The sequence below is a fragment of the Antedon bifida genome, chromosome 4 (assembly GCF_963402885.1).
Source record: "Antedon bifida chromosome 4, ecAntBifi1.1, whole genome shotgun sequence".
Taxonomy (NCBI): Eukaryota; Metazoa; Echinodermata; class Crinoidea; order Comatulida; family Antedonidae; genus Antedon; species Antedon bifida.
In genome coordinates, this window is record NC_136229.1 from 19,717,401 (window position 1) to 19,742,341 (window position 24,941).

The 24,941-nt window shown below is 33.9% G+C and overlaps 2 protein-coding genes across 3 annotated transcripts; one reads left to right on the top strand and one right to left on the bottom strand.

Annotated features, from left to right (window-relative positions):
* Window positions 1–14,040: 14,040 nt before the first annotated feature.
* On the bottom strand, window positions 14,041–15,032 carry LOC144839443 (histone H1.0-B-like). The gene has a single exon (XM_078694800.1). The coding sequence runs from the start codon at window positions 14,955–14,957 to the stop codon at window positions 14,367–14,369; it is 591 nt and encodes a 196-aa protein (XP_078550926.1). The 5' UTR covers window positions 14,958–15,032; the 3' UTR covers window positions 14,041–14,366.
* A 7,774-nt stretch (window positions 15,033–22,806) lies between these two features.
* Window positions 22,807–24,566, top strand: LOC144841000 (divergent protein kinase domain 1C-like). 2 transcript variants are annotated; one of them, XM_078697138.1, is made up of 3 exons: window positions 22,807–22,982; window positions 23,312–24,178; window positions 24,297–24,566. In XM_078697138.1, exons 1-3 carry the CDS (start codon window positions 22,851–22,853, stop codon window positions 24,486–24,488), a joined length of 1,191 nt encoding a protein of 396 aa, XP_078553264.1. In that variant the 5' UTR covers window positions 22,807–22,850; the 3' UTR covers window positions 24,489–24,566. The 2 variants fall into 2 exon arrangements, with proteins under 2 accessions (XP_078553264.1, XP_078553265.1); XM_078697139.1 differs by having other exon boundaries at window positions 23,312–24,182; window positions 24,297–24,447.
* The last annotated feature ends 375 nt before the right edge of the window (window positions 24,567–24,941 follow it).

Here is a 24,941-nt window from a genome sequence, read left to right on the forward strand (position 1 = left end):
CATCAGAATGGAAGGTTACCCCTATTTTTTATTTTATTTTCTTGCAGTGTATGAATCGTAGGTGTGATTTATTATAGTGTTGAATGTTAAAACGTGTTTGAAGGCTACATTATTTGCATATTAAAAATAATTTTTGAAATTTTTATCATCAAACAAACATAAACATTTTCAAAGAGCAAAACAATAAACATAACGTTTATCTTTTTTCTTCACATGTTAATATATAAAACTTAAAAGTATGCACTTTCATAATATGTTACTGTTTAAAATTTGTGAAGATTTCATCATAGTAAAAATTATGATTTAGTTTGATAAGTAATAATCTATTTGCATCGAGTGGTTCACGACATACCGAATGAACGAGGAAGCTTTCTTCGGATATTATTCGACAGGTGCTCATATGGCTCGATGTGTAGTGCAATCGACTTTGGTATCAGAGGTACCGGGGTCGAATCCCGTCACGGGAAAACATTTAAATAAAAGGATTTATTTGGTAATTAAACTGAAAGAGCAGTTTTAATTTTGAATAGGCTACTTTTTGGAAAAGTCATGATTGAAAAGTACTTGAATGCGCAAGATACGTTTTGTTGCGGGCGGATAACCAAACTCGTCCTCAAGTGACGAGTTTAGATCTAGTTATTCTTCTTTCTTTCCGCCACTTTTGTTCGCGACGTTTCTCTGCAACGTGTTAACATAACATGTTGTAACTTGGTAAACCTTTAGACATTTAACTGAAGATGTGCAGCCAAGCTTTTGGACGCTGGCAGAGCCGCGTAGCGTAAGTTACGCGTGATTTTCTGAAAATCTTAAATTGATCATAACTTCGAAACCGATAATTATTTTTTAACGAAACTTTCAGCCACGTTTTCTTCACATCAATGGCTAACTTTTTCGATCTTTAGAACATTTTTGGAGACTAGAAAATTTTCGCGTAAATTGCGTTTGAAATTTTAAAATGCTCGAAATTTGTTCACGCTGTTTCTCTGCAACGCGTTAACATAACAAGTTGTTACTTGGTCAACATATAGACATTTAACTGAAATTGTGCAGCCAAGCTTTTGGACGCTGTCAGAGGCGCGTATCGTAAGTTACGCGCGATTTTCTGAAAATCTTAAATTGATCATAACTTTGAAACAGATAAATAGTTTTTAACGTAATTTTCAGCCACGTTTGCTTCACATCAATTGTTAACTTTTTTATCCCTACCGAATTTTATAACATTAGAAAGTGCACGCGTAAACGGCGTTTGAAATTTTAAAATGCTTCAAATCAATTTCTGATTAAATTAGAGCACGTTTCAGGTCATTTTAAGCGTTTAAAAAATTGCTACTGGTGCGCACATTTTTACGCGCGCATGGCGCAGGGAACGCGTATAAGCTTTTCTTTTACATAAATTGTGTTTTTCAAACTTCGGTTAACAATTTTACGTTGTTTTATTCATTTTGAAAACTTAAATTGGCGTTCTACGAGCACGTTAAACATGACAGGTTGCGCACGAAAACGTCAACAAATTGTGAAATTGTTGCAAAATATGTCTAATTTTAAAAATGAAACAGTTCATCAGAATGCAAGGTTACCCCCATTTTTTATTTTATTTTCTTGCAGTGTATGAATCATAGGTCTGATTTATTATAGTCTTGAATGATAAAAAGTGTTTGATGGCTACATTATTTGCATATTAAATGTAATTTTTGAAATAATTATCATCAAACAAACATAAACATATTCAAAGAGCAAAACAATAAACATAACGTTTATCTTTTTTCTTTACATGTTAATATATAAAACTTGAAAGTATGCATTTTCATTATATGTAACTGTTTAAAATTTGTGAAGATTTCATCATAGTAAAAATTATGATTTAAGTTCGATATGTAATAATCAACTTGCATCGAGGGGGTTCACGACATACCGAATGAACGAGGACTCTTTCTTCGGATTTTCTTCAGCAGGTGCTCATTATTATGACTCGATGTGTAGTGCAACCGACTTTGGTATTAGAGGTACCGGGTTCAAATCCCATCACGGGAAAACAATTAATTAAAAGGATTTTTTTGGTTATTACACTGAAAGGGCAGTTTTAATTTTGAATAGGCTACTTTTTTGGAAAAGTCATAACTGAGAAGTACTTTAATACGCAAGATACGTTTTGTTGCGGGCGGATAACCAAACTCGTCCTCAAGTGACGAGTTCAGATCTAGTTGGTTATCCGCTTCAAGCGGATAAGCCCTTGGAATTGTAGCGTTTCTTTTTTTTTTTTTTTATTATTCTTCTTTCTTTCCGCCACTTTTGTTCGCACCGTTTCTCTGCAACGTGTTAACATAACATGTTGTAACTTGGTAAACATGTAGACATTTAACTGAAGATGTGCAGCCAAGCTTTTGGACGCTTTCAGACGCGCGTAGCGTAAGTTACGCACGATTTTCTGAAAATCTTAAATTGATCATAACTTCGAAACCGATAAATATTTTTTAACGTAACTTTCAGCCACGTTTTCTTCACATCAATGGCTAACTTTTTCGATCTTTAGCAAATTTTTGGAGACTAGAAAGTTTGCGCGTAAATTGCGTTTGAAATTTTAAAATGCTCCAAATTTGTTCACGCTGTTTCTCTGCAACGCGTTAACATAACATGTTGTAACTTGGTCAACATATAGACATTTAACTGAAATTGTGCAGCCAAGCTTTTGAACGCTGTCAGAGGCGCGTATCGTCAGTTACGTGCGTTTTTCTGAAAATCTTAAATTGATCATAACTTTGAAACAGATAAATATTTTTTAACGTAGTTTTCAGCCATGTTTGCTTCACATCAATTGTTAACTTTTTTAACCCTACCGAATTTTGTAACATTAGAAAGTGCGCGCGTAAACGGCGTTTGAAATTTTAAAATGCTTCAAATCAATTTCTGATTAAATTAGAGCACGTTTCAGGTCATTTTAAGCGTTTCAAAAATTGCCACTGGTGCGCACATTTTTACGCGCGCATGGCGCAGGGAACGCGTATAAGCTTTTCTTTTACATAATTTGTGTTTTTCAAACTTCGGTTAACAATTTTATGTTGTTTTATTCATTTTCAAAACTTAAATTGGCATTCTACGAGCACGTTAAACATGACAGGTTGCGCACAAAAACGTCAACAAATTGTGAAAATGTTGAAAAATATGTCTACTTTTAAAAATGAAAGAGTTCATCAGAATGCAAGGTTACCCCCATTTTTTATTTTATTTTCTTGCAGTGTATGAATCATAGGTGTGATTTATTATAGTCTTGAATGTTAAAAAATGTTTGATGGCTACATTATTTGCACATTAAATGTAATTTAAGAAATAATTATCATCTAACAAACATAAACATATTCAAAGAGCAAAACAATAAACATAACGTTTATCTTTTTTCTTTACATGTTAATATATAAAACTTAAAAGTATGCACTTTCATAATATGTAACTGTTTAAAATTTGTGAAGATTTCATCATAGTAAAAATTATGATTTAAGTTCGATATGTAATAATCAACTTGCATCGAGGGGGTTCACGACATACCGAATGAACGAGGACTCTTTCTTCGGATTCTTTTCAGCAGGTGCTCATATGGCTCGATGTGTAGTGCCACCGACTTTGGTATCAGCGGTACCGGGATCGAATCCCATCACGGGAAAGTAATTAAATAACAGTATTTATTTGGTTATTACACTGAAAGGGCAGTTTTAATTTTGAATAGGCTACTTTTTTGGAAAAGTCATAACTGGGAAGTACTTTAACACGCAAGATACGTTTTGTTGCGGGCGGATAACCAAACTCGTCCTCAAGTGACGAGTTCAGATCTAGTTATTCTTCTTTCTTTCCGCCACTTTTGTTCGCGCCGTTTCTCTGCAACGTGTTAACATAACATGTTGTAACTTGGTAAACATTTAGACATTTAACTGAAGATGTGCAGCCAAGCCTTTGGACGCTTTCAGACGCGCGTAGCGTAAGTTACGCACGATTTTCTGAAAATCTTAAATTGATCATAACTTCGAAACCGATAAATATTTTTTAACGTAACTTTCAGCCACGTTTTCTTCACATCAATGGCTAACTTTTTCGATCTTTAGAACATTTTTGGAGACTAGAAAATTTTCGCGTAAATTGCGTTTGAAATTTTAAAATGCTCCAAATTTGTTCACGCTGTTTCTCTGCAACGCGTTAACATAACATGTTGTTACTTGGTCAACATATAGACATTTAACTGAAATTGTGCAGCCAAGCTTTTGGACGCTGTCAGAGGCGCGTATCGTAAGTTACGCGCGATTTTCTGAAAATCTTAAATTGATCATAACTTTGAAACAGATAAATATTTTTTAACGTAATTTTCAGCCACGTTTGCTTCACATCAATTGTTAACTTTTTTATCCCTACCGAATTTTATAACATTAGAAAGTGCACGCGTAAACGGCGTTTGAAATTTTAAAATGCTTCAAATCAATTTCTGATTAAATTAGAGCACGTTTCAGGTCATTTTAAGCGTTTAAAAAATTGCCACTGGTGCGCACATTTTTACGCGCGCATGGCGCAGGGAACGCGTATAAGCTTTTCTTTTACATAAATTGTGTTTTTCAAACTTCGGTTAACAATTTTACGTTGTTTTATTCATTTTGAAAACTTAAATTGGCGTTCTACGAGCACGTTAAACATGACAGGTTGCGCACGAAAACGTCAACAAATTGTGAAATTGTTGCAAAATATGTCTAATTTTAAAAATGAAACAGTTCATCAGAATGCAAGGTTACCCCCATTTTTTATTTTATTTTCTTGCAGTGTATGAATCATAGGTCTGATTTATTATAGTCTTGAATGTTAAAAAGTGTTTGATGGCTACATTATTTGCATATTAAATGTAATTTTTGAAATAATTATCATCAAACAAACATAAACATATTCAAAGAGCAAAACAATAAACATAACGTTTATCTTTTTTCTTTACATGTTAATATATAAAACTTGAAAGTATGCACTTTCATAATATGTAACTGTTTAAAATTTGTGAAGATTTCATCATAGTAAAAATTATGATTTAAGTTCGATATGTAATAATCAACTTGCATCGAGGGGGTTCACGACATACCGAATGAACGAGGACTCTTTCTTCGGATTTATTTCAGCAGGTGCTCATATGACTCGATGTGTAGTGCAACCGACTTTGGTATCAGAGGTACCGGGATCGAATCCCGTCACGGGAAAATAATTAAATAAAAGGATTTATTTGCTTATTACACTGAAAGGGAGTTTTATTTTCGAATAGGCTACTTTTTGGAAAAGTCATGATTGAAAAGTACTTGAATGCGCAAGATACGTTTGTTGCGGGCGGATAACCAAACTCGTCCTCAAGTGACGAGTTCAGATCTAGTTATTCTTCTTTCTTTCTCAGATTTTGTGCACGCGTTTTCTCTTCAACGTGTTAACATAACATGTTGTAACTTGGTCAACATTTAGACATTTAACTGAAGATGTTCAGCCAAGCTTTTGGACGCTGTCAGATCCGCGTAGCGTAAGTCACGCGCGATTTTCTGAAAATCTTAAATCGGTCATAACTTCGAAACCGATAAATATTTTTTAACGAAATTTTCAGCCACGTTTTCTTCACATCAATGGCTAACTTTTGGAATGTTTAACAAATTTTTGGAGACTAGAAAGTTTTCGCGTAAATTGCGTTTGAAATATTTTACTCTTCTTATTTTGTGCACGCTGTTTCTCTTCAACGTGTAAACATAATATGTTTTAACTTGTTCAGCATTTAGACATTTTACTGAAGTTGTCCAGCCAAGCTTTTTGACGATGTCAGAGCCGCGTAGCGTAAGTTACGCGTGATTTTCTGAAAATCTTAAATCGGTTATAACTTCGAAACAAACGAATATTTTTTAACGTCATTTTCAGCCACGTTTGCTTCACATCAAAAGTTAACTTTTTTAACGCTACCGCAATTTGTAACGTTAGAAAGTGCGCGCGTAAATGGCGTTTGAAATTTTAAAATGCTCCAAATCAATTTCTGATTAAATTAGAGCACGATTCAGGTCATTTTAAGCGTTTAAAAAATTGCCACTGTTGCGCACATTTTTACGCGCGCACGGCGCAGGGAACACGTATGAGCATTTCTTTTACACGATTTGTGTTTTTAAATCTTCGGTTAACAATTTTACGTTATTTTATTCACTTTTCAACTTGAAATGGCGTTCTACGAGCACGTTAAACATGACAGGTTGCGCACGAAAACGTCAACAAATTGTGAAAATGTTCCAAAATATGTCTACTTTTAAAAATGAAACAGTTCATCAGAATGCAAGGTTACCCCATTTTTTTATTTTATTTTCTTGCAGAGTATGAATCACAGGTCTAATTTATAATAGTCTTGAATGTTAAAAAGTGTTTGATGGCTACATTATTTGCATATTAAATGTAATTTTTGAAATATTTATCATCAAACAAACATAAACATATTCAAAGAGTAAAACAATAAACATAACGTTTATCTTTTTTCTTTACATGTTAATATATTAAACTTGAAAGTATGCACTTTCATAATATGTCACTGTTTAAAATGTGTGAAGATTTCATCATAGTAAACATTATGATTTAAGTTCGATATGTAATAATCAACTTGCATCGAGGGGGTTCACGACATACCGAATGAACGAGGATTCTTTCTTCGGATTTTCTTCACCAGGTGCTGATATGGCTCGATGTGTAGTGCAACCGACTTTGGTATCACAGGTACCGGGTTCGAATCCCATCACGGGAAAACAATCAAAAAAGGATTTATTTGGTTATTACACTTATAGGGCAGTTTTAATTTTGAATAGGCTACTTTTTTGGAAAAGTCATAATTGAGAAGTACTTTAATACGCAAGATACGTTTTGTTGCGGGCGGATAACCAAACTCGTCCTCAAGTGACGAGTTTAAGATCTAGTTGGTTATCCGCCACAAGCGGATAACCTTTGTTATTGTACGTGTTTCTTTTTTTTTTGGTTATCCGCTTCAAGCGGATAAGCCCTTGGAATTGTAGCGTTTCTTTTTTTTTTTTTTTATTGGTTATCCGCTTCAAGCGGATAAGCCCTTGGAATTGTAGCGTTTCTTTTTTTTTTTTTTTATTATTCTTCTTTCTTTCCGCCACTTTTGTTCGCGCCGTTTCTCTGCAACGTGTTAACATAACATGTTGTAACTTGGTAAACATGTAGACATTTAACTGAAGATGTGCAGCCAAGCTTTTGGACGCTTTCAGACGCGCGTAGCGTAAGTTACGCACGATTTTCTGAAAATCTTAAATTGATCATAACTTCGAAACCGATAAATATTTTTTAACGTAACTTTCAACCACGTTTTCTTCACATCAATGGCTAACTTTTTCGATCTTTAGCAAATTTTTGGAGACTAGAAAGTTTGCGCGTAAATTGCGTTTGAAATTTTAAAATGCTCCAAATTTGTTCACGCTGTTTCTCTGCAACGCGTTAACATAACATGTTGTAACTTGGTCAACATATAGACATTTAACTGAAATTGTGCAGCCAAGCTTTTGAACGCTGTCAGAGGCGCGTATCGTCAGTTACGTGCGTTTTTCTGAAAATCTTAAATTGATCATAACTTTGAAACAGGTAAATATTTTTTAACGTAGTTTTCAGCCATGTTTGCTTCACATCAATTGTTAACTTTTTTAACCCTACCGAATTTTGTAACATTAGAAAGTGCGCGCGTAAACGGCGTTTGAAATTTTAAAATGCTTCAAATCAATTTCTGATTAAATTAGAGCACGTTTCAGGTCATTTTAAGCGTTTCAAAAATTGCCACTGGTGCGCACATTTTTACGCGCGCATGGCGCAGGGAACGCGTATAAGCTTTTCTTTTACATAATTTGTGTTTTTCAAACTTCGGTTAACAATTTTACGTTGTTTTATTCATTTTCAAAACTTAAATTGGCATTCTACGAGCACGTTAAACATGACAGGTTGCGCACAAAAACGTCAACAAATTGTGAAAATGTTGAAAAATATGTCTACTTTTAAAAATGAAACAGTTCATCAGAATGCAAGGTTACCCCCATTTTTTATTTTATTTTCTTGCAGTGTATGAATCATAGGTGTGATTTATTATAGTCTTGAATGTTAAAAAATGTTTGATGGCTACATTATTTGCACATTAAATGTAATTTTTGAAATAATTATCATCTAACAAACATAAACATATTCAAAGAGCAAAACAATAAACATAACGTTTATCTTTTTTCTTTACATGTTAATATATAAAACTTAAAAGTATGCACTTTCATAATATGTAACTGTTTAAAATTTGTGAAGATTTCATCATAGTAAAAATTATGATTTAAGTTCGATATGTAATAATCAACTTGCATCGAGGGGGTTCACGACATACCGAATGAACGAGGACTCTTTCTTCGGATTCTTTTCAGCAGGTGCTCATATGGCTCGATGTGTAGTGCAACCGACTTTGGTATCAGAGGTACCGGGTTCAAATCCCATCACGGGAAAACAATTAATTAAAAGGATTTTTTTGGTTATTACACTGAAAGGGCAGTTTTAATTTTGAATAGGCTACTTTTTTGGAAAAGTCATAACTGAGAAGTACTTTAATACGCAAGATACGTTTTGTTGCGGGCGGATAACCAAACTCGTCCTCAAGTGACGAGTTCAGATCTAGTTATTCTTCTTTCTTTCCGCCACTTTTGTTCGCACCGTTTCTCTGCAACGTGTTAACATAACATGTTGTAACTTGGTAAACATGTAGACATTTAACTGAAGATGTGCAGCCAAGCTTTTGGACGCTTTCAGACGCGCGTAGCGTAAGTTACGCACGATTTTCTGAAAATCTTAAATTGATCATAACTTCGAAACCGATAAATATTTTTTAACGTAACTTTCAGCCACGTTTTCTTCACATCAATGGCTAACTTTTTCGATCTTTAGCAAATTTTTGGAGACTAGAAAGTTTGCGCGTAAATTGCGTTTGAAATTTTAAAATGCTCCAAATTTGTTCACGCTGTTTCTCTGCAACGCGTTAACATAACATGTTGTAACTTGGTCAACATATAGACATTTAACTGAAATTGTGCAGCCAAGCTTTTGAACGCTGTCAGAGGCGCGTATCGTCAGTTACGTGCGTTTTTCTGAAAATCTTAAATTGATCATAACTTTGAAACAGATAAATATTTTTTAACGTAGTTTTCAGCCATGTTTGCTTCACATCAATTGTTAACTTTTTTAACCCTACCGAATTTTGTAACATTAGAAAGTGCGCGCGTAAACGGCGTTTGAAATTTTAAAATGCTTCAAATCAATTTCTGATTAAATTAGAGCACGTTTCAGGTCATTTTAAGCGTTTCAAAAATTGCCACTGGTGCGCACATTTTTACGCGCGCATGGCGCAGGGAACGCGTATAAGCTTTTCTTTTACATAATTTGTGTTTTTCAAACTTCGGTTAACAATTTTATGTTGTTTTATTCATTTTCAAAACTTAAATTGGCATTCTACGAGCACGTTAAACATGACAGGTTGCGCACAAAAACGTCAACAAATTGTGAAAATGTTGAAAAATATGTCTACTTTTAAAAATGAAAGAGTTCATCAGAATGCAAGGTTACCCCCATTTTTTATTTTATTTTCTTGCAGTGTATGAATCATAGGTGTGATTTATTATAGTCTTGAATGTTAAAAAATGTTTGATGGCTACATTATTTGCACATTAAATGTAATTTAAGAAATAATTATCATCTAACAAACATAAACATATTCAAAGAGCAAAACAATAAACATAACGTTTATCTTTTTTCTTTACATGTTAATATATAAAACTTAAAAGTATGCACTTTCATAATATGTAACTGTTTAAAATTTGTGAAGATTTCATCATAGTAAAAATTATGATTTAAGTTCGATATGTAATAATCAACTTGCATCGAGGGGGTTCACGACATACCGAATGAACGAGGACTCTTTCTTCGGATTCTTTTCAGCAGGTGCTCATATGGCTCGATGTGTAGTGCCACCGACTTTGGTATCAGCGGTACCGGGATCGAATCCCATCACGGGAAAGTAATTAAATAACAGTATTTATTTGGTTATTACACTGAAAGGGCAGTTTTAATTTTGAATAGGCTACTTTTTTGGAAAAGTCATAACTGGGAAGTACTTTAACACGCAAGATACGTTTTGTTGCGGGCGGATAACCAAACTCGTCCTCAAGTGACGAGTTCAGATCTAGTTTATTATTCTTCTTTCTTTCTCAGATTTTGTGCACGCGTTTTCTCTTCAACGTGTTAACATAACATGTTGTAACTTGGTCAACATTTAGACATTTAACTGAAGATGTTCAGCCAAGCTTTTGGACGCTGTCAGATCCGCGTAGCGTAAGTCACGCGCGATTTTCTGAAAATCTTAAATCGGTCATAACTTCGAAACCGATAAATATTTTTTAACGAAATTTTCAGCCACGTTTTCTTCACATCAATGGCTAACTTTAGAAATGTTTAACAAATTTTTGGAGACTAGAAAGTTTTCGCGTAAATTGCGTTTGAAATATTTTACTCTTCTTATTTTGTGCACGCTCTTTCTCTTCAACGTGTAAACATAATATGTTGTAACTTGTTCAGCATTTAGACATTTTACTGAAGTTGTCCAGCCAAGCTTTTTGACGATGTCAGAGCCGCGTAGCGTAAGTTACGCGTGATTTTTTGAAAACCTTAAATCGGTTATAACTTCGAAACAAATGAATATTTTTTAACGTCATTTTCAGCCACATTTGCTTCACATCAATAGTTAACTTTTTTAACGCTACCGCAATTTGTAACATTAGAAAGTGCGCGCGTAAATGGCGTTTGAAATTTTAAAATGCTTCAAATCAATTTCTGATTAAATTAGTGCACGATTCAGGTCAATTGAAGCGTTAAAAAAATTACCACTGGTGCGCACATTTTTACGCGCGCACGGCGCAGGGAATACGTATGAGCATTTCTTTTACACGATTTGTGTTTTTAAATCTTCGGTTAACAATTTTACGTTATTTTATTCACTTTTCAACTTGAAATGGCGTTCTACGAGCACGTTAAACATGACAGGTTGCGCACGAAAACGTCAAAAAATTGTGAAAATGTTGCAAAATATGTCTACTTTTAAAAATGAAACAGTTCATCAAAATGCAAGGTTACCCCTATTTTTTATTTTCTTTTCTTACAGTGTATGAATCATAGGTCTGATTTATTATAGTGTTGAATACTAAAACGTGTTTGATGGCTACATTATTTGCATATTAAATATAATTTTTGAAATATTGATCATCAAACAAACACTAACATTTTCAAAGAGCAAAACAACAAACATAACGTTTATCTTTTTTCTTCACATGTTAATATTTAAAACTTGAAAGTATGCACTTTCATAATATGTCACTGTTTAAAATTGGTGAAGATTTCATCACAGTAAAATTTATGATTTAAGTTTGATATGTAATAATCAACTTGCATCGAGGGAGTTCACGACATACCGAACGAACGAGTAATCTTTCTTCGGATTTTCTTCAGCAGGTGCTCATATGGCTCGATGTGTAGTGCAACCGACTTTGGTAACAGAGGTACCGGGATCGAGTCCCGTCACGGGAAAACAATTAAATAAAAGTATTTGTGAGGCTATTACACTGAAAGGGCAGTTTTAATTTTGAATAGGCTACTTTTTTGGAAAAGTCATAACTGAGAAGTACTTTAATACGCAAGATACGTTTTGTAGCGGGCGGATAACCAAACTCGTCCTCAAGTGACGAGTTCAGATCTAGTTTTTATTGTTTCTGTACACTATTTTGTGTAACAATTATCTCAAAAAGTTTAATGTCAATGATTACAAAAATTTCAGAATATCTTTCAAATAATATAACTTAATCCTAATAAGCTTTCCAGCGTGATCACTCATCCGTGACGACATTTATACGCCATTTTGCGAAATCACATTATCAATCATATCTCCATAATTCATTATCACATATTAATGAAATTCACTACACGTAAACTTCAGATCAAGGGTAAAAATATTAGCAAATAAAAACGCACGCGCACGTAGGTTCATGCGCGTGATATCGCGCGTTAAAAATTTAAAACGCTCAAAATTAAGTTTTGATCAATTTAGAGCATGAATTAGGCCATTTGCGTGTTTCAAAAAATTACTGCGCAAAAATGCGTTTTTGCGCGCGCGATACTTAAAAAGCGTAAAAAACATGAATTTTTTTTACAAATCTCATTCTACTCACCATCCTTAGTACATTCACCAAATTTGAGTCAGTTCCGACTTAAAATAACGCTATACGAGCACGTTAAAAATGACAAAATGCGCACATTAATTTTACAAAAGTTCTGAAAATGGTGAAAAATAGGTCTTTTTTAAAATGAAAATAATTCTTCAGAATGCAAGATGACCCCCGATTTTTTTAACTTATTCTGGAAGCCATTGAGTTGTAGATATGAATTCATGTACACATTTGACGTACAAAATGTTTTGACGTCATCAAATGGCCACTTGAATTTAAAAATTAGGATTTGTTATCTTTTTGTGTAGATTATCACATTCAACAGAGCGCATCTTGGTTATGTGTGCTCGAATTTCGCACAACTTTCAGTATGTGCTTGCTTAATTAATTATCTTTATCATGAGTTGACACTATCTTCATTTTAATGACGTCATCACGCGTAAAAACTTGAATAACGTAGGCCGTGTAATTTCACCTTCGCAGTAAATTTGAATATCTTACAGCTCTTCAGAATTGAAGGTTACCTTGATGATTATAATTTATTATGAAAGCTGATGAAATGTAGATATTAATTCATATAAAAATTAAGCCTATCGGATGTTGTGACGTTAACATATGGCCAGTTGAAGTGAAAAAGTAGTTTTTTCATATTTTTCGTCAAAGTTATACACAATTCAAAGAGCGCGCACAGCGCTTCTACGTGCCAAATTTTTTTCCAAATCTTATATTTTTTTGCTCAATTAATTATCTTTCGAAATTGTCATCTTAAAGTTTAGTTTGATAACGTCATCATGCCAAAAAATTAGAACATGTGTGTCCCGTAATTTCACCTATGCTACACTGTATATAGATATACAGTATATACTGTACATATTGTATATGGCATATAGGCGCAACTCAGCACTATAAGCATATAATAGGATGGCATACATCAACATTTTCCGATCGTATGTTAACGTACGTGCATGTTTAAAAAAAATTAATTTCAGTAAAATGATAAAAATGATCACCTATAATTCGTCAAAGTGACGAATTAAATTCTAGTTAAGTTTAAGTTTTTTTTTACATCTGCATGCATTTGGCAAACACGGTGTTTATTAAAAGTAAATAATAATACTTGTACTATACTGTAAAAAACGTGTCTTATTTATTGGTTAGATAAAAAAAAGGGAAGGTTTTTTGTTAACGAAAGTCTAGAAACATACGATAGGCCTTAATTAATAAACGTTATTTCTGTTTACAGTACATTGACTGCCGCGTAATTTACGACGTAATCTATCGTATCTGATCGGCGCGCTGTCACGAACATCGGGTTAGAAAAATATGTCAACTTATACCACCACCACCCTTGTAAAATCAACTTCGATTCAAAGAAAGTGGATCAAAATTGAAATCCTAAAGCGTGGTTCCCACTAGAGACGCAACGCAAGGACGGACGTAACGCAACGTAATGACAAGCCACTGTTCGAATAATCCATCGCTTGTGATTGGTCAAATCACTTACGTTGCGTTACGTTCCTCCTGCGTTGCGTCGCTAGTGGGAACCAAGCTTAAACGATGTATAAAATTACTGGTCGCATGATATATATAAAGCGCGATTGTTATCTTACATGTGGGTCGTCTCACACATGTCCTACACGCCGAATAAATGGACGAGTCTTAAGCGTCAACACGTGCAATATTTTCTCATTCTCTCAACCCACACACTCTAGAGTGACCAATTGAACATTCTGTAAAATTAATAAAAACAAAATATACAAGACAATGCTTTCAGTTTCCCTGCTTGAAAAACAGGCATTTATTTTACTCGGTATTTTAAGCAAAAGATTATTTTTAGAATGTCTACTTTCATGGAATATACAAATAAATAAGTGTATACAAATTGTTTAAAAAGTCAAAAAATTAGTTATTGGTACCACCATCTCGTCCAAAATTTGTTTTCATGGCAACAGCTTGCCGGTGATTCCGAATTAAGTTCCGTTCATATAAAATATATACACAAATGTCTCTTAAAATCCTATATACATCACAAGGAAACACGTGTAGCATTATCTAAAAAGTTACTTTAAAAGTCTGAAGATGTTTTTAAGTCGTTTACTTCTTTGCCGCTTTCTTTGTGGTCTTCTTCTTGCTTGGAGATTTCGACTTCGATTTCTTCTTAGCAGGTGACTTGGCCTTCTTTGGTTTCGATGTTTTCTTTTCTGGCTTTGATTTCTTCACAGGCGACTTCTTTGCTGGTTTCTTTGCAGCAGATTTCTTTACTGCTGCTTTCTTTGGAGACTTCTTCTTTGTTGCTTTCTTGGCAGCTGGCTTTTTAGCAGCTGGTTTCTTCTTTGCAGCAGCAGCTTTCTTAGCTTTAGGTTTGACCACCTTTGCTTTATCTCCCAAACGGAAACTACCGGATGCTCCTTTTCCTTTAGTATGTTTCAAAAGTCCTGAAGCTTCCATACGTTTGAGTCCAACTCTTACACGAACTCTTGATTTTTGTGGGTCTCCGACTTTGTAGTTAGCCAAGATGTATTTCTGAATGGCCTGTCTAGACGACCCGCTCCTATCAGCAAGAGCAACAATTGCTGCCCGAATCATCTCATTATAAGTTGGATGATCAGCCGGTACCTTCGGCTTTGATGGCTTCTTTTTAACCACTGCTGGCTTAGCTGCCTTCTTAGCTTCTTGTTCTGTCATGATTATGGTTTTAAGTTTCGTACTCAGCTGACGTTCACTGCCGATACAAAAATAATCGAGTGTTCCTACCGCTAGGTGACGCGCTACTAATATACCTTCATTGCGGACGTGTTCGTTAGCACCATAACAAAACTTGTACATTGTTGTTGAAAATGGCGACTTTTCTTGTGTTTGTGCTTGTATGTTCAAAAATATTTCTTCATAGCTTGTTTGGCAGACTTGATTCACTAAAGTTAGGTACGTTGCTTTGTAGATGAATAAATATATTTTAGAATAGTGTAATTAATTAATAAAAATATTCCGTAGTTTTTTCGGAATATTATGGAATTCAAAGGAATATCGATATCATGAAAACCGTTCTACAAAGTTCATAATATCACAGTTTTTTGTTGACTTGATCATTTTAATAATCAAGATAGCCAAAATGAACTATAATGTATTGGCATTCATCACTGCAGCCTTCATTTTAACTTTGTTTTATTAACATACTTTGCGAAAGGAACGAATTTAGTCAAATAGCACAAAATCTCGTCAGCCGCCATATTGGTTAAATCTCTATGCTACAGTTTTTCTCCTAAAAATCACATTTTTCCTTAATAAAATGTTATTAAATCTATGGGGCATAATTTTATGTTGTATATTTACAAAATGTAGTTACTGTCACATCGTAATTATTTCTAGTTTAGGCATAAAACTGCGAAAACCCATTCTCACTGGTCAGTCTGTTGACAAAAAATATCTTCGCTAACGAATCATAATCTACAGAATGTAAAGATCATTACAATCGAAATGTTGTTTTTCTTAACCTTCTTGTAGGCCTACCTTTCCAAGATTTTGCATAGAACTTAATCTAATAGTATTGAACATGTATGCACATTTTCATAACTTGTAATTAAGTATTTATTGAGAATTTTTGTTTTTTATTATTCGTTATAACTGCCGACTGCGTCACAAACATTTCTGGGCGCGTCCTTTTCCGATGGATGCTGTGCTATAAAACATGATAATATTACGACATTTATCGCTATTTTATTGCATTTTGTTCAAAATATAACATGAGTATGTCTTGTTTATATCATTACAAACAATAGGGAGGGTACTAAACCACAAATAGTTTTTTATTTGGCATTTTATCTCATTTTTGTCCTTACATTGAAGGAGGTCACCATGAATAAATGTTGACGCCATCTTGAAAACGATTGTGAAAATAAAAATATATAATATCACTTTAAAAAAGTAATGTTTCTATAGAAAACTGATAAGCATTATGGAAGAAATAATATTTATTTGTAAATATCTGGACTTTTTTTATTCTTGATGTGCACAAATTGTCAAATTAAGGCCGAAACGTTTTCGTTCAATACTTATCACAGGGCAGTGTAATTCGAATAGTTGTAAAGCTATATTTTACATTATTGGACCAAAATAATTTGATAAACTACATAAAAAATCAGATAATTTTTTTTTTCAGTTTTTAAATTTAAAATGTGTTTTATAATTTAAAATGTCACCAAAACAATAATATTACTATTTTGTTAGCTGCTTTCAATTTCACTGACTAGCGGTGAGCGCTATTCTTTTATATTTCTATATTTCTGTTTACTCATTTTTAATTTAATGATATATGTGTTTAGTGTAACAGTTCTATAATGCCATTAATAAGTAATGTAGGCATCCTTATGTTCGGAATGCCAGATCCCATGTTAGAAAATGGTTCATCCGTTCAATATTGTTATAGGACTTTAACTAAAATAAAATAAGCAGAAAAGCTATTTTAAAATTTTTTCTCAACAATAATTGGAAAACTTGTTGTCGATTTTTTTTTAAATAGTTTCATTTTATTAATTCATTCTGAGTTTGTTTAATTGAAAAACTTTCAATAGGTTTGAAGGACTTAAATATTTAATTGTATGTATGTAGGCCTATGTAGTGCACTTTATTATATATAATATTGAATGCATGATTAACAAATATAACTATAAGACAGATATGTATTATTCATATTTTAATTTATTTATTATTATTCACGTATTTCTTATTTATATTTATTTTACTTATTTTCATATAGTTATTATTATTATTATTTTTAATTAATTAAATTATTTATTGGAAATTACATTAAACGCACGTTACGCCGTTCGTCTATAACGATTTTATGGATCTTTAAAAAATGTAAGCATGATGCTTTTTTGCTAACCTTTTCATATGGAAGTTCTTAAACTGTTAAATGATCGTAAATGATTGTGGTAACTTCCTAATAGTAACATCGATCCATCGTCATTCATCCTGCGTATACCGTACTGTAGTGCTTATTTATTATCATCACCGTTATCTCTTCATCGATTACCATGCACATTTCCAATTTTTCGCCATTTGATCGTTATCATTAATTAATTTAGAATAATTTATTGACATGTTATACTCCTTATTTCAATTGTTCGGACGGCCTGTTTAGGACGAATACTGCAGATAAAACAGTAATTTTTATCTACAGAAAATAAAGGAAATTACCAGAAAGTTATTGTATATATTACAATTTATACTATATTTTTTTTAAATTTTAAAATATTCAAATGACGTCATATTCAAGAAGAAAAATAAAATTCAAACTATACGATTCTATTGTTCTTATTTATCATGACGTCATTGACTTGGATGTATAATCAAGGCTTCCTGTATAATAAAGGGCCTACTGCATTTTCTGTGTACGTGGCGTGTATTCTATTAATTAATTTAAATTACCAGGGAAGAGTGAAATTACTGGTAATGGTATTATTATTATTTGTGTGTAGACATGGTTTGATGATGGAAGAATGTAATAATTGTTTCTTTAAAAGCAAATCAATTGATTGGACAGTTCAAATAATGCGTATATTTAAATAAAGTATTATGATTAAAACGTTGGCGACGCTTCACTGAACTTGTACGTTTACATATCCAGGGCCCATTTATTAGGCCATTGTTTCCATATACAATAGGAGACCACCGAAGTGTGTTATATCCACTGGTTATATCTCATCGCTAATAAATCGATCGTCATGATGATGCATTATTCATGAGATTATTGCATTTTATTATAAGATGAATTTATGACGCCATCTCTGGCCAATCAAAATTACGTATATTATTATATTTTTTTATTTGTACGTATATAGCTAAAAACAAAGCTAAGAACAACAAACAAAACAGAACGAACTATAGGTCTACCTTTTCCATTTTCTATTAATTTTCCCTAACTTCCGAATTGTTTTCTTAATCAATGGTAAAACATGTTTTTTATAATATTATTTTATAATTTAAAATACATCCATCGTTGCAAAACTCTGACAAAAAATCTTTAGAATTACTCGAAGAATTTATCGTAAAGCACTACTGATGATGATGAATTGCTGGAAGTTGTCAGTCCAAGTGAAACGTATTATGATTTTGTACAGTTTTTGTGTATAGGCCTAAAAGCGCGCTACTCCGCCGTATTGAAAACGATTACGACAAATGAAATCCTTCAATTAAAATAATGTAGGCCTATGTAATCGGGTGTTAATCGTGAAGTTTCGTTTCCCCTTACCACAGCAAAATGTATTTATAAAGGAAGTACTGTAAGTAAACGTCATTTCTATACATTCATTGTTATTAACTAGGCCTATCTATTATATTGCGTTCAATCAGTTCAAGTGAAATGTATTAGGATTTTTGTACAGTTTTTGTATAGGCCTAAACGCACGCGCTCCGCCGTATTGAAAACGATTAGGGCCTACGACCTATGAAAGCCTTTCAATTAAAATAATGTAGGCCTATGTAATCGGGTGTTAATCGTAATTTCTTTTCCCCTTACCACAGCAAAATGTATTTATAAAGGAAGTACTGTAAAAGTACACGTCATTTCTATACATATAGTAAAATGCGATCGCTGATTGGCTTATTCTGTATATTGATCAGACTACTGTATTTGAGTCACTATCGTTACCAATGATGACGAGGCGGAAATTTTGCTGAGATAAGCATTTTGAAAACTATATAAGTGCTTGTTTAGAGGCTTTCGTTGCTGCAGTTGAATCCTGATTGCTGTGTAGCCCGGCTGGATAGTCTTGCTGTCTTCGAACAGTCATGGCTTCTCTGGTTTGTGCAATCAACACGTTTACTTCGACGAAATTAAAGCCAAACGGATATGATTGGAACAAATAACGTTTACTTCGATCCGAGATTGCTTTTTAGTAATCTCGATTCAATTTTGTAGTTTAAGTTCGGTTTGACGGTGATATCTGCCCACAACGTACGCGCAGTCACCTTTTGGTGCTAGCGTAGGGCAGGAGAGCCTGAAAACCCCCAAAGGTACCGCATGAGTTGGGGTGTGATGTTAAGTCAACCTCATTTATGTTGTAGTTATGGGGGATGTATCATTGATGCTCAACGGAATTCGCTGTTGTTTGCGGAAACACCATGGTCAGTGCGGTAGATCTGATGACCGAATGCTTCAAACCCACAGCGTCCTGATTGGCTTGAGCAAGCCACTAGTAGGCTAATTCGGATCAATCAAGTCGTGATGGATCGCCTCAATTGTCGCGTGTGATTGGTCAACTCACTCACAAGTCGTTGCGTTGCGTCCTAGTGGGAATCTCCAAGCTTTACCACTAATGACTGCGATTTTGATTTTTCAAAATGATATACTAACTGTATTATATTTTCCTTTAAACCTATTATCATTATTAGTCTGTACTCTCCCTTTAATTTCCGATCTCCCTTTAGTTTCTGAATTTCCTGAATTCAAACGTCAAATTCCGTTCAGTAAATTGTTCTTTTTTTCAAGGTTCGGCGTATTGCTATTTACCTCCGTCAAGAAGGTACTGTATATGTAATCGATCGCGTGTGTCTGTCTGTTGTTAGCAGAATTACTCAAAAAGGTATTGCAAGATCTTTACCAAAATGAAAATACAGAAAGATATGTGGTCAAGGACCACTTCATTTAATTTTGGAGGCAATCCGGACCACGGTCCCAATTCTGGACCACTTTTTAGTATTGTTTTCAGACCTAGTGTTAAAGGATAGGACATACTTTTCAAATGCAGTCTTAAAGTAACAAGTAAAATGAAATTGCATTTTCTCGAGAACTACTTGTCCAAAAAACTTCATTTTTGTACAAGAGACAAGAGTTATAATTTGTGATTTGTAATTTTAAAACATAATTTGTACAGGTTGTAGTTTTAAAAATCTATTTCTTTTCAAATTCATCCGTTTGTTTTTCGCGTTCCTGTTCTACTGAAACTGCAGTATTCTTAGTTGAAAAGCTGGTTACACCAAACTCGCATACACATGCTTGTAGTGAAATTAGCCTAATCACACACAGCAAAATATATATATTTCCGGAGAAATATTATGTAGGAGAATGTTACAGTAGGCGGAGGTATGCACACTCGGAGTACCTTTCTGGTTATTATTGCTATGATTATTCACCCCAAAAGTCCTTCATATTAATAATAATAATAATTTATTGGAAACTTCACTTTTACAACAGTAGCACACTTTGATGATAAAGGTCCAAGTAATAACTTAAAATGAAACAAAATAAATGTTTTGTGAAATACAGCATACAAGAATAAAATTATTATTGACTTAAAAATGAATCAAAATAAATATTAGAATGTAGTGTGAAATACAAAACATAAGAAAAAAAAACAAAATTAAAAAGAATAAAAATAAATAAAAATGTTTTCATTGTTATTAACTATCTCTTATATTGCGTTCAAATATCAGTTCAAGTGGAATGTATTATGATTTTTGTACAGTTTTTGTATGGGCCTAAACGCGCGCTACGACCTATGAATGCCTTTCAATTAAAATAATGTACAGTAGGCCTATGTAATCGGGTGTTAATCGGAATTTCTTTTCCCCTTACCACACCAGATTTATTCATAAAGGAAGTACAAGTACACGTCATTTGTATACGTAGAGTAAAATGCGATCGCTGTTTGGCTTATTCTTTGTATTGATCAGACTATTTGAGTCATCGTTACAATGCTGACGAAGGCTGAAATTTAGCTGAGATAAGCACTTTGAAAAGTATATAAGTGCTTGTTTAAGAGGCTTTCGTGCTGCAGTTGAATCCTGATTGCTGTGTAGCCCGGCTAGATAGTCTTGCTGTCTTCGAACAGTCATGGCTTCTCTGGTTTGTGAAATAATCAACACGTTTTCCTGACGACGAAATTAAAGCCAGACGGATGATGTGACAAAAACAGAGAACGACACGTTTACTTCGACCCGAGATTGCTTTTTAGTGATATCGATTCAATTTTGTATTTTAGTTCGGTTTGACGGTGATATCTGCCCACAACGTACGCGCAGTCACCTTTTGGTGCTAGCGTAGGGCAGGAGAGCCTGAAAACCCCCAAAGGTACCGCATGAGTTGGGGTGTGATGTTAAGTCAACTTCATTTATGTTGTAGTTATGGGGGATGTATCGTTGATGATCAACGAAATTCACTGTATTTGTTTGCAGAAACACCATGGTCAGTGTGGTAACTCTGATGACGGATTGCTTCAAACCCACAGCGTCCTGATTCGCAATGTGAACTCCAGCTTGGTTCCCACTTGGACACAACACAAGAATGAGCAAGTAGGCTAATTCGGATCGCGAAGTCGCGATAGGAATCGCTTCAATCGTTTCACGTTTAAGTCGTTGCGTTGCGTCCTAATAGGAACCATCAAGCTTTACCACTAATGACTGGTAATTTTGGCTTTTCAAAATGATATCTAATAATACTAATATGCCTATTACATTGTACTTTAAACTTAAATTACTTCGTATTTGTAAGTATGCATGCACTCCCCCTTTAATTTATGATCAACTTCATTAAGTCCCACTATTAATAATCGGATATTATAATTTCCTATTTGTTTTTGAATTTCCTGAATTTAAACTTTAAAATTCCGTTCAGTAAATTGGTCTTTTTCTCAAGGTTCGGCTTATTGTTATTATTATTGTTATGACTGTTATTGTTATGACTGTAATCCAATAAATCCCTCATATTGTCTTCATTGTTATTAACTATTGCATGAAATCCATAACGCATGCGCACCTATTTCCACTGGCACTCCTGGCATGATGAACTGAACTGTTTTTATTTCCAGATATAGGCCTAACGCCTTAAATGTAAAAGGAGTTAAAAGGTAAGAAGTGGTACTTTTATTATGATTTATTTGTTGTTGAACATGATGTGGGTCCCGTAATTTCACCTATGCTACACTGTATGGATATACAGTATACTGTACTATTATATATGACACATAATAGGTACAACTCAGCACTATAAGCGTATTTGCATCATGTCATGGCGTACATTAACTTTTTACGATCGTATGTTAACATACATGCATGTTTAAAAAAATTTAATTTCATTAAAATTATAAAAATGATCACCTATTGTTCGTCAAAGTGACGAATTAAATTCTAGTTAATATTTATATTTATGCCTCGTTTGTTTTTAACCTCTCGCTACGGCCTTGAACAGTTTACTATAGGCCTAACATCGCCTTTCCCAATGAACATCAACGTGCTTCACTGCATCAAGCAGAACACCCGGGTTCGAATCTGTAAACGTTTTAATAACGTTATTTCTTACTTTAATATATACTAAGATTATAAACAATTGGTTTTGTTCGGTTTTTTTATTTCTTTGGATAAAGCCCATTAAAGTTAGACTTACTTTTTTGCACTATAGGCCTAGTAAGTTTTGGCTACTTGCATCGGTAGCCTTGTTCAACGATAGATTTAGGCCTATAGGGAAAACATGCACAGTAGTTTTCCATCAATAATTAACATAAACTTACTTAAACTGTTTTTCTTTACAAAAGGATAGACAAATGATTCAATGGTTTCTAGAAACTTCAGTCTGTTGCCGATATGAGACAAAGATGTTCGAAACGAGGGTTTCTTATACTTGTTCTTGGAGCTCTATCTCTGCAACTTTTATACAAGTTGATTTTTATAATATATTGTGATAAGGAATGGGCAAAAGATGCGCTGCATAAATTGGTAAGATTCAAGGAGAAAATATATTTTGGGTTTTTTGTGTTTTCATGAAAAGACACTAATGAGTCTTATTACACAGCGAAGTATTAATGCAACAGATCATTCATACGTTAAGCTCTGTCTACACTATCAAACTAGTTTGACAAAAAAAGTGTGCCCAAATATGGAAGTGATATGCCCAAACATGGTAGTGATATGACATCATAATGTCCATATATGGGCACATCACATTTTGTTCTCACATAAAGTTTGATAGTGTAGACAAGGCTTTTATAGATAAAGAAAATCATTCTTTCTGTCAATATTTTAAACGTGTTTAACTTCTCTTTCAGTGCGACCATTACACGAATGGTTTAATTGATGGGAATATTTGCCATGCACTTTGTGTTTCTGATGAATTCAAATATCAAGAATGCTTTAACTATCGGCATCGCAAGCTAGCCCTAAAGATGGACTGGAATGGACGTCCTGTGATGCTTAAATCACTCAACCCATATCTAGAAAACTTTATTCCAGACTTAAATAAGCTTAGAGTAACACTAGATAATAGTGGGAAATTTGACAAACAGAAAAGTTTGAATTTGTTACGAAATAAACTTTCTAGTCAGATTAGGAAATATGTACAACCTGACAAATTTAATTTTGATGATGTCTACAAAAAGATGTGGACAGGGGATTCTTCTAATTTTGGGAAGGAAGAAATAATAAGTGTTGGTTCCCTAGGTGTACAGAGAGAATATTTGTTTCTTCAATTCTATACAGACATTTTAAATTTCCCTGACGTACTAGGCACCTGTGGACATATGTATCTCGTCGAGTATACACCTCCACCATGGACCCTCAACCCTAGTGCGTCTGGGCTTCAAGAGGTGTCAAGTTTAACCTCCTGGACTTGGAATCATCGGGTAAAACTTGCCTTAGCCTTTCTATCAATGCTTCGTACATTTGAGGAACACTTTCACGATGTATTTTATTTTTGCGACATTAAACATCCAAACTTTGGCGTGACTGATGATTTCGTAGTTAAAGCGATTGATGTAGACATGGCATATTTTAAGCAAACTGTGGACAATTTTATGAAGAAGCGGAGATGTACAAAAGAAACGGCACAATCTGCATGTAGGTTTTTTGATTGCATCACAGAATGCGATGAAAATATTGGAAAATGTAAACCGTATCGGATAAACTCAAATTTTCAAGTAGGTACAAGTTTATTTGTAATTTTGACCATTATAAGTTGGGTCAAGTATCAAAATCCACCAATCACACTTGTGTGAGAATGTTCACTTGACAAAATAATTTATTTTCTTGTTTCAGGTTGTTTGCAAGAAAATATTTATTGGTGATAGTCTCCATCCAGGCATACTACGATCTCCTCCTAAGGAAGTGGCAAGCAGACTTGATGCGCTACTTCATCAGTGCAACACTTTTCAAAATGGCAATATGGCGTCTGCTAATTCAACTTTCTACAACTTAAAGAACTTGCTAGAACAAACTATTGCAGTATGATGGTTTAATTACACTACGAACGGAGCTTCATTTTTATAGTAAATATACTTGGTGTTCTCGGAAAGACCTATCTGGCGAGTAGGGGTGTGCATATACTGCAGCCCCAGATTGTAGCCGCTGCATTGCAGTCGATTGGGCCAATAGGGACAATCGTAATTTCCTCAATGAGTATGATCATGCAATAAAAAAGATAATATATCATAAGGTGTTCGAACAGGCACGAAACGTTTATTTATTAAATATTGTTGACTCTTTTTTTTTATTTCATAAATCCGGGAGGAATTAGTTACTCCATGAATAAACAAAGTATCTTATTTTGTCAGTTGGCTACTGTATGTAAAGCTCTGTAACTAGTTTGACAAAAAAGTGTGTGTGGATATGACATCCGATGTCCATATATGGGCACATCACATAAAGTTTGATAGTGTAGACAGAGCTTTAGAAAATATTTGA

Coding starts and splice junctions, on each gene's coding strand:
- LOC144841000 (XM_078697138.1), top strand. CDS start 22,851: ATGAGACAAAGATGTTCGAAACGAGGGTTTCTTATACTTGTTCTTGGA. Junction 22,983..23,311: donor AAGATGCGCTGCATAAATTG/GTAAGATTCAAG, acceptor CTTCTCTTTCAG/TGCGACCATTACACGAATGG. Junction 24,179..24,296: donor GGATAAACTCAAATTTTCAA/GTAGGTACAAGT, acceptor TTCTTGTTTCAG/GTTGTTTGCAAGAAAATATT.
- LOC144839443 (XM_078694800.1), bottom strand. CDS start 14,957: ATGACAGAACAAGAAGCTAAGAAGGCAGCTAAGCCAGCAGTGGTTAAA.